The sequence below is a fragment of the Acanthochromis polyacanthus genome, chromosome 4 (assembly GCF_021347895.1).
Source record: "Acanthochromis polyacanthus isolate Apoly-LR-REF ecotype Palm Island chromosome 4, KAUST_Apoly_ChrSc, whole genome shotgun sequence".
Lineage (NCBI taxonomy): Eukaryota > Metazoa > Chordata > Actinopteri > Pomacentridae > Acanthochromis > Acanthochromis polyacanthus.
The window spans coordinates 45,661,533-45,677,462 of NC_067116.1; the positions used below are offsets into that span (position 1 = coordinate 45,661,533).

Sequence of the window (15,930 nt, forward strand, 5' to 3'; positions counted from 1 at the left end):
GTCTGATCCAAGTACATTGGACTAATGTTGTGAATTTATTGTCAGTTTGAGAAGCCACAGTTGAAAATGATCACGGTTCTTCTGAAATCAGGTAAAGTTAGTTCATTGAACCAATCCCACCAGAGTGTCAGAACTGCACCATTTGGCAGCTGTTATAAGAAGAATGCTTTTAGAGAACTTTATCTTGTCATGAAATGGGAGCGTGTGAACCCAAGCAGCAGGCAACAGGCAGAGGGGTAAATAAGAAAAAGGATTTAATGAAATTAAAATGAAACAATACTCAAAAGGAGGACTTCAAGAAATTAAACTAAATTAATTAACTGCTCTCCACACAGCCGCTCGTCATCACCCTGATGAGCCAGCTCCTTGGAAACAGAGGGCTGTGACATATCTTGTCTTTAAGGAGAGCATTCTGTCACCTAGGAAGAAACTTCTAGCTGAAAGCAAGACTAGAACTTTGCAGAACTTTCTCAGAACCTTTTCAAAGCCAAGAAGAATTCTAGCTAACTCTAGCAAACGGCTAACTTTACAGCGACAGTCTGCCAAAGTACACAGGCCTGACATTCTGAATTTATTTTCAGTTTGAAAGCTGTTGGCAGAAATTGATCATGGTTCTTCTAAAGTCAGGTGAAGTTAGTCGTCTACATGAGTCGGTTCCATCAAGCTGCCTCTGGATAGAATCCTTAATGGTGAAGAGATCACATTGTGCCAGTTTCTTTGTCTTATTATTAGTCTCTTCTTGGTGTTTCTTACACAGGAGTTGTTGGATTTACTACAGCTCATTCCTGAACTAGCTCACTCTGTCTTACTGCTGTCAGTAAGTCGCTGCGTTTCCCAGATTCTCTGTGTGGGAGATGGAGGGAGGCTGCTTTAATGATGGTCATTACGCCGGCCTTGGGCTGGGGTGCTCTCTGTTTATTTGCCGGCTGGAGCTCCACATCCCCTGGTCTGTCTCTGGCCTGACGCTGACTGACTCTGATTTATTGGCTCCTGCAGCACACTGCTGGCTGGCATCGGTCCACCGGGGTGAATCTGATCACACCTCCTGTTTCACCCGTCTGTGATTGACTGTCTGGTTGGTAGAGCAGCCAGTCTGCTTTATGAGTCTTCTTTCTCATGTCCTTCCAACTAAAAGAAGTGAATTTTTATTGTCTTATAAGCTCACTTGTAGGTTAGCGTTGAAAAATCCTGCCAGGTTTTCTTTTTTCTTTGCATATGCCCACCTTATTAGCTCACAGTTTTTCCCAGCGTCTGTTGAGTAGAGACGCTTGGCAGACGTTCAGCCCCACAGCACAGAATTACATTTATTCACTCCAGTCCCGTCCAGGATAATGTCAGTACCACCCTGATGGCCTGGATTTGCTCCTCTATTTACAGTCTGTCTTGGCATATGCCTACTTTGCAAGAGAATGAAGGAATTTCCCCGTTTTGGCTCCACAGAAGGAACCGTTTCACCTCGACATGCTGAGTAGTTTGAGCACAGAAAGGGAGAAAAGACCAAGAAATAAGCTTGAGAAGAATTTAGACTCGACATGACTGAAAGAATGCCACTTTCCGTCTGTGTTTTATGTGCATTAGCTTCCATTTTGGGTTTTTATGTGTCTGCGTTTACTGTAGGCTCAGAGCGAGCTGTAAAGGCGGGATTATCTGGGACAGCTGATTGGCGTGTGGTCTGTGATTAAAGTGCTCAGACTGTATGAGGAGATTTAACCATCAGTTTACTGCCTACATTTGACGTTTCCACATACACTCGGTGACAAAACGCATTCGCAGACGTACAGACGGGGTTATTTCTGTGCAGAGTGGTGTTTGTTTTACAGTTGCTTTTTGCTGAACGGCATGTCTGATAAACAATATTAGCTTCACCGCAAATCGTCTCACTTCAGAGAGACATTTATTTTTATTTAAACAGAGCAATAAACAAATGTCCCCTCTGTGGTTTGGTGGTCGACCGCAGTAGACGTTTTACTGTCTATACGGCTTTATCTGGTGTCAGTCAGAGGGTCACTGTAACGTACAGGATATTTACTGTGGGCTCTGTAACCACTCAGATCTTTATCAGGAGGAGTTATAAAGTCAACACTGCCAAGATTATTCACTGTTTCATTTGTTTGAAAAACCACAGTTGAGTAGTTTTTAAGACTGAAATATGCTTTGCAGTTTGTGCAATCAGTGGGTGATTCCATGATAATAAATCAGTCTGCATCTCCCATCAGACCTCCTCACAATCAGCTGATTTTTATCTACAATAACTTTAATAAATTCATGAAAAGTTTTACCTTTACAGTATGATTATTTTCAGAGATCCAATAATCATACTATTATGTGGTACTACTTAAAGGAGTAGTACCAATACTTTAAGTTCTTCGGAGTGGGTCAAAGTTTTGTGCTTTTCATCATTTCTTCACCTCAGAACTTCATGAGTCCAGCAGGCAGACCTATGAAAACTGCAACCACATCAGTTTTACATCCACTCCAGGTTTCACAATCTAAAGACTAAGTCCAGATTTGTTCATTTTTTTGATAACCAACTGTGAGCATCAGTATTATGGGATGTATCGTAATGTGAACAGTAAACCTGCAGCAGTTTAATGTTTGTCACATAGTCTTTGCAAATTGTTCAAAATACCTCAAAAAGCAAAAAGGGGTCAAACTGTAGTTCAACATGAAGCAAAAGTTTTCCAAAGTTACTTGAAATTGACCAAAATTATTGAAGACCTGTTCTAAATTCAGCAAAATGGCCAAAAAAGTGCCCACGGTCACTTCAAAACAGTTCAGAATTATTCAAAACAATGTCCAGGGTGACTTGAATTTTTTCAGTTTCAGTAACCAACTCTGAGCATCAGTAGAATAGAATGCCATTTATTGTCACTATACACAAGTACAATGAGATTTAGAGCATCTCCATCAGTGCAAGATACATGTAATAAAAATCACAAAAAAGGATAAGTTAAAACAGTTAAAAAGAATAAAAGAATAAAAGTATGGGAATAAATATTATGGGATGTCTCAGTTTGAACAGTAAAAGTGCAGCAGTTTAATGACAGAGTCCCAGAATCAATAATTGGTTCTCTGGATGTGTTTCTGTTTTCTGATAATTCACCAGAGAAAACTTTTAAAATGCATTCTGGGTAAACTTTACCAGTGATTGTGTGCCTTTGTGGTAGTTTTGTGCATTTTTGTAGACATTTTCTGTCTCTTTGTGGTAGTTTTGTGTCTTTTCTGACCAGTAGTACCACAGTGAATGCATAGTCCTGACAGTGAAGCATGGAGGTGGAAGTATGATGATATGAGGATGGAGAAAACTGTAAAAAGTGCATTCTGGGTAAACTTTAAGGCTCATATCAGCATGTGTGATAGGTGGTTGGTCAGAACTAGTGATAGACAATGAAAGGATCATTTTTACTACATTTGACACCAGGATCATCTGTTGGACAGGATTCTTCATAGTCATCTGTACTTTCCTTTCTTTCTGTCATTTCCTCTCTTCTTCTTCATCACTTTCTTCAGTTAATATGAAAGCATGAAATCTTCCATCGCGTCCTTCAGCAGGCAGCGAACCAAACTTTAGGACTTTTAACACTCGTAAATCTCCCACCATTGATTGATACCAGAGACGTTATGATGGATCGTCTTGTCACTTGAAGAATTCTGAATGGAATTTTTTTTGGAAAATTCCCTCAGAGGGCGTCTGTACGACTCAACAGCCAATCATCTGTTTTGTAACGGCCAAACCAAGAAGCATCCAACCAATCATGTTGCTCACTCAGACTTTATTTTTCATTGCACAAACTGAAACAGAACCAAATGAATGAATCAGAAAAACAATGACAGCAAAAGCCAACACATAAACATTATGTTATGAATGAAATTTCTAAAGTTCATCCCGCTTAGAACTTTAAATTCATCTGCTGCCTAAACAATATGAGTTAACTGTTCTTTGGTTTAATTAAAGTCATCTTATGGAATATTAACTTGAGAAAATAGTTCAAGTTATCATTTTCTCTACTGATGGAGGGACTGAATTCGGTGCTAGCCTTTGTCTTGATTAGAACTTTATTCAATATTATGAAGAGCAAAACAACCAGATCTTAATTTAAGAAAGACACGCAGCAAGTTTCCACCATGTTTGTTTTCTCAAACTGTAAAACAAGAGTTTGTTGGATTTTAATCTCTCTAACAGTGCATCCTGAGAAGTCTGCATATATGCTAATTTAGTTTGTTCTAACCTTAATTTAATGAGTTGAGTGGACTCTCAGCTGTTCCTTCATTCAGTGCCTACAAAAATATAGTTATTAAATTCTAAAGCAGTCTGAAAAGAAATTAGACATTTTGAGTTCAATTAAGTCAAATATAGGAGAAAAAAATCACTTATTTACATAAAAAAACTAGTAAAAAAGAAGTGGACTGGACTAAATCTGAGAATGTTGTTTTATGGTGTGAGAAAATGGATCAGAACTCAAAAATCCATTCTATTGACACAAACCTGGTGTGGTGAAACTATGCAGAGCGGAAGCATAACTTGAGTGAAACAACGTTTTTTAAAACTTACTTGGAGGCAAAGTTGTCAAACTTTTAAAGACCTTTTAATGAGATTTGACTGGTTGTTCTGAATGCAGCAGAAATTACAGTTATGACTCTCTTTCCATTCATTTAAACAAGTTCCTGATCTCATTTGCTTGAAAATAAGCGCCACAACTTTCCTACAAAAACCTTTTGTTCAAACCCAGCAGCTGCTGTCCTTTATCACCTCAGATGTTTTATCAGAGCAGCAGGTCCAGGTGTAGCTGCAGGACAGAACGTTTTCCTGAAGGGTTTCAGATACCAGGCAGGAGACCCTCGACCTCTGACCACATCAGACTTCTGACCTGCAGCCTGCCAACTGTGAACTTCTCCTCAGCGAAACTCGGCGTCTGTGCTTGTTTTCCATTCCTGACCTTCCTCGCTGCTCTGAACTGTTCTGACCTCCGACCTCATGGATTCCTGCATGAAGAGCAGCCTCAGGCTTCACAACCTGTTTATTCTGGACTTTCTAATTTTATCCACGTCTTCACTAAAACACTAAGAAACCACAACAGGAGAAAGCTAAAGCTCCAACTTCCTGCTCAGGATTCTTTACGTCTACGGTTTTCTCTGGTCTCAGTTAGCGATGGAAGATTTGCTAGAATAGAAAATGTGGTAAAAATCTGGACATAATAGCATCAGTTTGGAAGATTTTCACAGCAATGAAGGAAAAAGCAAATGACAAAAATAGAAGGAAGTGCAAATAACTACATCAGAAAATAATTTAAAGGAAGCACATCTAGAAGATGAACCTGGTGCTGAATGTAGATAAAAACATTCTTTCATTGTCTAGAACCTGTCAGTCATGCTGATATGGGCCCTGAAAGTTTACCCACAATGACCTTTTTAAAGTTTAAATCCGCTATATTTTCCTGATTATTTAAGTATCGGTCTTTAAAATGACAAAAAATGGTGAAAAAATGGAGCGTGACTGATTCATGTTGCTTTTTTCTGTAACCAAATAAAGAACGTTCTGTTCTAAAAAAGTTCTGAGAAAGTTCTACTAATATTTTCAGAGGGACGTCTTCTTAAAGGCAGCATAACTGAAGATGTTCTAAGAATGTTTGGTGAAAACGTTATCAAAACTGAATATTGCACTGAGAACGTTCTTCCCTTGTTACCATGCAACATTATGGGAACGTTTTACGGATTCTATAATGTGTTTCATCAACAACGTCCCCAAAACATCCTCAGAACGCCGTGTTCTGTAGCACATTACAGGAACCTTCTGAATAAACTGAGGCCTCTGGAACATCTGGAAAACACTTTTTCAGCATAGATCTGAGAACGTTTCTCCTTTGTTATCATAGAACGTTGTGAGGGTGTTTCATAGAAGAACGTTCTGCAGTGCGTTCTTTGACAACATCTCCAAAACGTCCTCAGAACGTTGCAGGTGAAGCATTCCACCTTTAAGATATCACAGCACAGGAACGTCTTGTAAAGACCTCGGTAACATCTGTAGATTGGAGAACGTTCTTCCTTTGTTATCATGAAACATTGTGAGAATGTTTTCTGTAGAACGTTCCATAATGTGTTCTGTATGACATTACAGGAACGTTATAAAACCTTCTGAATAAACTGAGGCCTCTAGAACATCTGGAAAACACTTTTTCAGTGTAGATCTGAGAACGTTCCTCTTTTGTTATCGTAGAACGTTGTGAGGGTGTTTCATAGAAGAACGTTCTATAATAAGTTCCAGGCAGAATGTTCCACCTTTGTTAATACATCGCATTACAGGAACATTCTATAAGGATCACGTAAGGCTTTGGGAACATCTGGAAAATGTTTTTTGAAGGTTAGTTTGAGAACGTTCCTCCTTTGGAACACGGAACCTAATCTGCATTCTTGAGAACGTCGTCTGAATGTTGACGTTAAAAAGCGATAGTCAAAAAAAAATATTCTTCTTCTTTAAGAACTCATTAGAACTCGTAGATAATGTTCTCCAGTGTTGTGGGAACGTTCCCTACGACATCACATCACTTTGTCGTTAACGTTGATCTTATCTGTATGAGTTTACTGAAGTTGAAAGTTAAACACACGTTGATGCAGCGTGTAGAGTCCAGTTTTACACTTTTATGGTGATTCTAGTCACTTAGCGTCCTACGTTCTCCATGGAACCGCCTCCAGCCTCCAACCCTGACCACAGTATCACTTTCCCTTCATTCTTTGCACAGACTGGCAGCCATTTTCCTTTTATTGGCATTAATGACGGTAATGAGCGATCCACGGGCCGGGAGGCGGCTTCAACGGCGGCGACGTGGCCACAGAAGAGTTAATCTCCTTTAGATTGAGTCCTGAGAACAGTAGGACGTTTCAATATTGAGGAAACCCCCCGAGGCTCAAAGTGCCTCTTTATGGCTGTTTCTCATTCTGCTGGGCCCTCTGAAGCCTCGTCTCTCTGCGATAGGAGAGCAGGCGTCGACCCGGAGGAAGAGGAGGAAGAAAAACAAACGGGAGTTTCAGCCTCGGGGTCAGACCCTGGTAATCCCTCATATATTGACGTCCCCCAGGTCTGTACGGTGGAAAATCTTGTGGGGAAATAGATCAGGAAGAATTCTCCTGACTGCTCATTAAGTGTTGGAATGCTGCAGTCCATTTTCTTTTTGGGTTTGTGTTTGCCCCAGAAATCCGACCCCCACCGAGGTCTGCTGGCCTCCTCCTGCTGCTCTCTGCTTGGTTTCCATATCTCTGTTTTCCACTCCTCCTCCTCCTGCTTCCTCCTCTCCTCAACATAAACTTGTTTTGTTTTCTCTCCTCTTCCTTTCCCACCGCCTCCCGGTTCCACTCACTCCTTTCACACTTGCTCTCGAAAACCAACTTTCGGTTTCTGCAAATGTCCCTAAAGAGTTCTTCTTGCTGCATTGCCTTCACTATACTGTTATGCTAACTTACATACTGCTTGAATTTTACTGCTAGCTATATATGGAGTATGTTTAATGTCAGAGCCGTACATCATCAGAGTAAACTATGAGTCAGTTTTCAATGTTAGCTTATACTTTGTCTGTGTCACATATCCTGTCATACATGTATCCAAATGTGTGTTGTGTTTTCCTTGCTTTCCCACCCCTCCCTCTTCTCCCATCCCTCCCCCTTGCCCTCCTCTGTCCCTCTCAACCCCCCCGGCCAGCAGGCAGATGGGTCCCCCCTATATAGAGCCGGGTTCTGCTCGAGGTTTCTTCCCTGTTAAAAGGGTGTTTTCCTGCCACTGTCTCCTTTGGGCTGCTCTGGGGGTCAGGCATTTGGGTTCTGTAAAGCGTCTTGAGACGATTTGACTGTAATTGACGCTATATAAATAAAATTGAATTGAATTGAATTCTTCTCACATTTTTCCCGTCCTCTGGTGTTTTTTCTGCTCTACCTACATAAATACCTCCTGTCTGGCTGCCCACATGTTTGTCTGTCCGTTCATCCCCCTCTGTGCCATCTGCTAATGTGTTTGGAGGTGTTGCTCTGCTCTCCATCCATCAGAGAGTCAAACCCCAGCTGTCATCTCCACGGCGACGACCGGGGTTACCGTAGATACGATCTGCTGAGGAGGGAGGAGGTCAGCTGTTTCACACAGCGCCAACTAAACAAGTTCACCGTAGCTTCATATCTGCACCTTTCAGTCCTTGGTTTCTGCCTGTTATCAGACCGTTAGGTTGTTTTCTAGACGGTCGACTCCTGCAGCTGCTGCCAGGTTCACTTTTACTGCTTCAGCTGTCTGTAGCTGTTTTCTCAACACATTTTTGAGTGTATTATGAAGTGTTGCATTGGAAAAAGTCATCAGAAGTAAAAAAAAATTGTGCTCAGTTTTGCAGAAAAAACAAGTCAATGTGCAAAATGATAGATTAGGCTATTTAGCATTTTTTGTGGAAATTTTCTCCCCTTTTGTGGTAGTTTTGGCCATTTTATTGTGATACCACGTTTTTTGCAACAGTTTTTAGTCTTTCCCTATTTCCCTCTTTATTTTGCATCTTTTTGTGTTTTTTTTGCATTTTTTGTTGAAATTTAGTGGCTTCATGTGCTGATTTTGACTCTTTTTGGGATTATTTTGTATGTTATTTGCAGTGATTTTTAGTTTTTTTAGTTAATTTTGCCTATTCTTGTGTTGATATTATGTCTATTTTATGGTAATTTTATGTCTTTTGTGGTTATTTTGCATTTTTCCAGGATTTTTTTGTGGTAAGGAAGTTGTGATGTGTAAACATTGTCTCTAGAAATGATGAAAAATGGCCAAAATGAGCTGAAATGAAACATCATTGAGAACTTTCCTGATTGAAAACAGTTTCTTAAGACTTTTTTCCCCCATTTTTATCCCAGTGATCCTCAGATTTTTGTTTGTCTCTTCTCTGGGTTTTTTAGTGGTTTGCAAACTTCCACAGGATATAGCACACCAGAAAAAAGATTTAATACGTCCCAATTCACAGTATGACAAGAATAGCAGAATGTTTTATTGCATCCGGTGACATTTTGCAGCGTGACGTTCTGAACGTTCTGACCCACAATCTGCTGCAGCAGAAGCTACTTAACATATATCAGAGTGTCATGCATGAGAATAAACAAGCTTGAGAGAGACAGAAAATGTACAGTTTGTACTACAGTTTATTTTCCACAGACAGATGTACGAGCGGTCAGAGTTTAAGGTGCAATATTGAGACAAAGTAGTGGGTCCCAAGTGTATGGAAACTGTATGCAGCAGTAAATATTTGGCAAAAGAACGCATTTATCAGAGCCGGAAACAGTAAAAACGTAATCAGTAGACTGTGGCGCACTGCTTTGATGGAAACTGAACCAAGGCTCAGTTTAAAATAGTAAAAAAAATCACTTTATTTTACATGTCTCATTTAAAAATAGTCTGTAGAAAACAAAAAATTCTGTGTTCATCAGCCAAAATAGGTAGGCAAGTAGTAAAATATTCATGTTATGGAGAGCCACGTTTCTCTGCAGTGTTGGTAACATTTGTGGAACTTTGTACGTGCAGATTCCAGTTTCTTTCAGTAAAAACAGAAAAATAATCAAAGAAATTCACCTTTTGTTTATCCTGTCTTATGATTAAAGCCATTTTAACTTTCTTATTCTGCACTAAAGACAATTCTCTGGACTTCATGACTGTTCTGCTTCCACTGAGAGCAGGACTTTATATTGAAGTGAAAAATGAGCCCACAGTGAAGAAAAATGTCCGGAAACTGTTTTTTGATTTAGAACATTTTAATTTAAAGAAGCTGTTTGCCAATTTTTACATGAAGGTCATCCATCCATCCATCCATCCTCTATACACCGCTTTATCCTCACTAGGGTCATGGGGGGTGCTGGAGTCTATCCCAGCTGACTCGGTGAAGGCAGGGGACACCCTGGACAGGTCACCAGTCTGTCACAGGGCTACATACACACGTGGACAAAATTGTTGGTACCCCTTTAAGGTTTGGTCAATTTCCGCCCGAAATTTCTACTGAGATTTACAGAAAGTAAATTGAATGCTGTTCTTGAACTGTTTGGAGTACATGCATGGTTGGGGTCTCATTTGAAAGCTGACAACCTGAATTTTCACCCAGTGCAGTCAGAATTACTCTAGGTGCTACTGGCACAGAGTTATGTATGTTGGAACACACTGAATTAGGATGAATTTTTTTTCTCGCCTACATTTTTTCCCTAATAAAACACCTGAAAATCAGTGTGGCAGCACTGCAACAGCTTGAAAACACAATATTGCAAAAGCCTGGGGTCTTACATAGTTCAGGTCAAAATTTCAGAGCAATACTACAAGAAATGAGTGTTTCACACATGTATTTGTACTGATATGCTCCGCCCCTGTCAATGTTGGATACACTCTTTATACACTGTGCACACTCTCTACAGAATGGTATAAATTCCTTTTCACTTCATTTTCCACTTCATTTTCATTCCAAAAACTCATAAAGAACTCAAAAAATCACTTCAGATAGGCTTCAGTGTCGATCACACACACAGATTGAGAGGAATACAGAGAAACAGCAGGTGGACCCCGGAGCTCACGAATGAAATATCATATCAAGCCGCTGGCAGAGGCGGGATTTATAGGCAAGCCATTCAGCAAGCTCATTGGCTACCAGGCCTGTCAATCTAACGTTTCCTCCGGCGTGATTTGCTGAGAAACAAGTCAATCAAGTGATGTAATCGATATCTGTCAGACTCGGCCATGGTTGGGTAAATCGCCGAAGTAGGCGGAAACGAGTCACCTGATTGGTTGAAGTCCGGTTTGAAGCGGTCGAGAAGCCTCCAGTATCCATTTTGAATCGCGAACAAAGAAAATAGGACCGTGTATGATAAAGTTATAATAGAAAGATGCAGTGAATATGAAACGCACAGCGCCACCACGCGCCGCGTGCACGCGCACGGAGCCGATCGTTTTCTGGATTTTTTACCTATTTCGAGACATGTTTTGGCCAAAGTATTATACTGGATTGTTTCCTCTGGATGGCTAAGCTTGGGTTCTGGCCGGTTTTTGTGGATTATCTTCTTTTATGACCAGAAACGAGCGTCCAAACTGCGTCGACAGGTGAGCTGTGCACGTTTACTTGACTTGTTGTTTGTTGGATAAATGTGTTTATATTACCCGCTGTGGTAATCACATCTGAAAGTGGTTTATACCGGCGGATTCATGAGAATCTCAGCTTTCTATGTGTGTATAGTGTTTGTATAATCGTGTTTGCAGTGTCCTTCTATTTAAAAAAAAGCGTATACCGATAAAAAAACGGCCCGCCCGCGGGCCGCCGTACTTTAACGGGAGAAGGAAAAACCCACAATTCTCAATGAAATCACTTGAAACTCACAAAAGTAACGATAAATAAAAATTTATTGAAAATTAAATAATCAAAATCAGCCATCACTTTTGAATTGTTGATTAACATAATTATTTAAAAAAACAAACTAATGAAATAGGGCTGGACAAAAATGATGGTACCCATAACTTAATATTTTGTTGCACAACCTTTTGAGGCAATCACTGCAATTAAACGATTTCTGTATTTGTCAATGAGCGTTCTGCAGCTGTCAACAGGTATTTTGGCCCACTCCTCATGAGCAAACAGCTCCAGTTGTCTCAGGTTTGATGGGTGTCTTCTCCAAATGGCATGTTTCAGCTCCTTCCACATATGTTCAATGGGATTCAGATCTGGGCTCATAGAAGGCCACTTTAGAATAGTCCAACGCTTTTCTCTCAGCCATTCTTGGGTGTTTTTGGCTGTGTGTTTTGGATCGTTGTCCTGTTGGAAGACCCATGACCTGCGACTGAGACCAAGCTTTCTGACACTAGGCAGCACATTTCTCTCCAGAATGCCTTGATAGTCTTCAGATTTCATCATACCTTGCACACTTTCAAGACACCCTGTGCCAGATGCAGCAAAGCAGCCCCAAAACATTACTGAGCCTCCTCCATGTTTCACCGTAGGGACAGTGTTCTTTTCTTCGTATGCTTGGTTTTTGAGTCTATGAACATAGAGTTGATGTGCCTTACCAAAAAGCTCCAGTTTGGTCTCATCTGTCCAAAGGACATTCTCCCAGAAGCTTTGTGGCTTGTCAACATGCATTTTTGCAAATTCCAGTCTGGCTTTTTTATGAGTTTTTTTCAGCAGTGGTGTCCTCCTTGGTCGTCTCCCATGAAGTCCACTTTGGCTCAAACAACGACGAATGGTGCGATCTGACACTGATGTACCTTGGCCTTGGAGTTCACCTTTAATTTCTTTGGAGGTTGCTCTGGGCTCTTTGGATACAATTCCAACGATCCGTCTCTTCAATTTGTCATCAATTTTCCTCTTGCGGCCACGTCCAGGGAGGTTGGCTACTGTCCCGTGGGTCTTGAACTTCTGAATAATATGAGCCACTGTTGTCACAGGAACTTCAAGCTGTTTAGAGATGGTCTTATAGCCTTTACCTTTAAGATGTTTGTCTATCATTTTTTTTCGGATGTCCTGGGACAATTCTCTCCTTCGCTTTCTGTTGTCCATGTTCAGTGTGGTACACACCTTTTCACCAAACAGCAGGGTGACTACTTGTCTCCCTTTAAATAGGCAGACTGACTGATTATGAGTTTGGAAACACCTGTGATGTCAATTAAATGACACACCTGAGTTAATCATGTCACTCTGGTCAAATAGTTTTCAATCTTTTATAGAGGTACCATCATTTTTGTCCAGGCCTGTTTCATTAGTTTGTTTTTTTAAATAATTATGTTAATCAACAATTCAAAAGTAATGGCTGTTTTTGATTATTTAATTTTCAATAAATTTTTATTTATTGTTCCTTTTGTGAGTTTCAAGTGATTTCAGTGAGAATTGTGGGTTTTTCCTTCTTTAACTGAGGGGTACCAACAATTTTGTCCACGTGTGTATACAGACACACAATCACACTCACATTCACACCTACGGACAATTTAGAGTAACCAATTAACCTCAGCATGTTTTTGGACTGTGGGAGGAAGCCGGAGTACCCGGAGAAAACCCACGCATGCACAGGGAGAACATGCAAACTCCATGCACTAACCACTACGTCACTGTGCAGCCCATATGAAGGTCAGTTTACTCTTTATGAGGCAGAACGCTGTGAAAACAGCTGTGAAGACATCGAGGCAAAGTTATGAAAATAACACAGATATATTATTATTATTATTATATTTCAGGTGGGAGTGACCCTGTATTATATGCAGAATTCAGAAGAGGACATTTAACGAGCAGATTAGGTCTGATTAAAGCAACAGCCGAGCTGCATAATGGGAAATGTAGGATCCAGGCTTTGCTTTGCCAGTAGTTTTCTGAATCTTCTTTTACTAGTCCTCAGTCAGCATCAGGTAACACTGGTTATTTCAGTGTTACCTAAAACAAATTCTGCCCCCAGGTCAGAATAAATTATGTCCTAGGGGCAGAAGAGATGTGATCCCTGTGACAAATGACTTTAACAGGAGCATCTGGACGAGGCCTTCTCCCATTTTACCGTCCTGTGGTCGCTCAGTTCTTAGTCATGGCATCAGAAAACACAAACAGCCGACCGCCGACACCGATGACCACAAATACTCGTCATTATACGCTCTGAAAGGCCACTAAGGATATCATTAGTGAACCCACATCACTGGAACCCTTCCTTAAAGGGCTTTCTGCAGCAGGCTGAGATGTTTCACCTCCTCCTACAGCGTGATCTTTGGATTGATGCGTGTTCTAAATGCACCGAGTTCTAACCTGGTGACCAAACGCTCGGTGTTCTGTACGTTAGCTGCAGGGCTTTGTGTGTGCATGAGTTCAGTCAGTCATCTCTAGATGTGGTTTAGACATTTCCTCAGAGGAAAACTTTGTGGTGAACCTGTCAGGCCAATCGAGCTGTGATGACTCTTACATCTGTCAGACAGGGTCAAAGTTTGATCTCCGCCTGTAAAAAATCAGAGCCGAATGAGTCGGCTGGACGTCTGCCAGAAAACAGGACAGCCAGGAGTTCCAGAGAAAGAGGGGCTTTACACATCCTGTTCTCCAGAGTTTAGAGTTCAGCGCTGAAAGAGAACTAAATGGTCCTCCTCATGCTGCAGGCCCCTCACATTTCCTCCTCTGAAACGCCTCCATCCATCATCCAAGGAGGCTTTTGTATCAAAGTTTGTTTTGTTTATCCTGAAAGCAGAGACCGTGCAGGCTTTTGGGCAGCTCACAAAACCTCTCATAACCGTGTGTATTTGTTTAGGGATTTTACTGAAATATGGTGAAGTTTGTTTGTTCTGTCTTTGTGTCTCTTCAGGCCCAATGTGTGTGGCTCTCGCTTCCATTCGTACTGCTGTCCGGGCTGGAAGACGCTGCCGGGGGGAACCAGTGTATCGTTCGTAAGTTCCTCCATCCTTTGATCCTCTTTGATACGAAGCTCAGTGGAGAAGATAAGAAACAAGCAGATCATTGTGTTTATGCTATTATGCATGACTGAATACAAGGAAAGTAAAGGAAGCGACGAAGTCCACTGCTCTCCCTCTTCCTCTCTCCAGCAATCTGCAGGAATTCATGCGGTGATGGATTCTGCTCCAGACCCAACATGTGTACCTGTTCCAACGGTCAGCTCTCTCCAAGCTGTGGAGCCGGAGGTGGAGGTCAGTAGTTTCACTCATCATGAACATACACACCTGAAGCTCAAGCATCGAGTCCCATCAGGAGGCCAGATCAGAGCCAGTTTCAGGAAAGTTCTTCCATTCATAGAATAACAGAACTGCTGATGGTCATTTTGCCTCTCGTACTGAACACAGAAAAACACAAGGCTTTGCAGCTTTTGCAGCATTTACAGATTAGACTGTAGCATTGTGTTCATATGATTATTACTGAGGTTTGTCCAGCTCAGTGTGTGGACATAGCACAGGATATCTGGAGAATTTAGAGCTTCACACTGTTGATTAAAAGCAAATCAAGGCACCTCTAATAGTGACTACTTTATTTAACTGCACTTCTGTTAAAGATGAATATAAAGGTGTGGATGATGAAGAATCTCCTCAGACATATCACAGATATCTGGAGAATTTAGAGCGTCCTACTGTGTTTGAACTCCGTCAATGCAAAACATGCAGAGATCGAAGCTCCTCCAAAGTCTAACAGCGACTGCTTCAGCTGCAGCTCTTTTAATGATGAGCCAGTGACAGAGAATCTCCTCCTAAACTCTCATCTCATAACAAGCATTTGTTTTGAGCACTGTTTGCATTCCTGGCACATCTGCACTGTGAACAATCTGCACAGTCACATGTTCTGAGCGGCATGCTGACATCTGCAGAAGAGACTCATGCAGAGTTGGTGGAAGACAAAATTTACATCACCCTGGTGGACTCACAGATGCAGAAACCATAAATTGTTCTTATAAACTCCACCCCTGTGAGTACATCGAGGTTTGGTAGCGTCTGTTAGGTTCTGCAGGATGTACATTTTGTCATCTGCACGAGTCCTGCACAGGCAGCTCTTCAGATGTCTGTGCAGCTCATAGACTGTATATAAAGATGGACGTAGCATCTGGCTCCAAAAATGAAGCCCACCCGGAAGTGTCAAAAACTTGCAATATCACGCCGTCCGCTAGGGTTGGCTCCAAAAAGCTTTTTCTCCATAGACCCCAATTCATTTTTGGAGAAAATAAAGTTTGATAGACTGATGTTCTACAGCTCAGGATTTTTTCCCCGTTAGTTTTCATGGTCAAAATGAGAGATCAGGTGGCCGATCTTAAAATAAATCAATACTGAATTTTAAATAAATCGTTAAAGTTGGCGGAGCCAGGGGGCGTGGCTATACTTGATAGACAGTCTTGTCTGGAATGATTGACAGATCCTTTAGGACTTCAGTCTGGCCTGCCCATAGACTGGTCCTGCCCCGAGTTGCTCTCTGGTCCAGCCTGTTTGATGACGCATTTTAC

The 15,930-nt window shown here is 41.2% G+C and overlaps 1 protein-coding gene across 1 annotated transcript in view; it reads left to right on the forward strand.

Moving 5' to 3' along the window:
- fbn2b (fibrillin 2b) overlaps positions 1-15,930 on the forward strand; it is a 121,560-nt gene that overhangs the window by 8,952 nt on the left and 96,678 nt on the right. Inside the window, 3 exon segments of the mRNA XM_051946915.1 lie at positions 14,296-14,351; positions 14,354-14,377; positions 14,534-14,635. Coding sequence (XP_051802875.1) covers positions 14,296-14,351; positions 14,354-14,377; positions 14,534-14,635 — 182 coding nt within the window.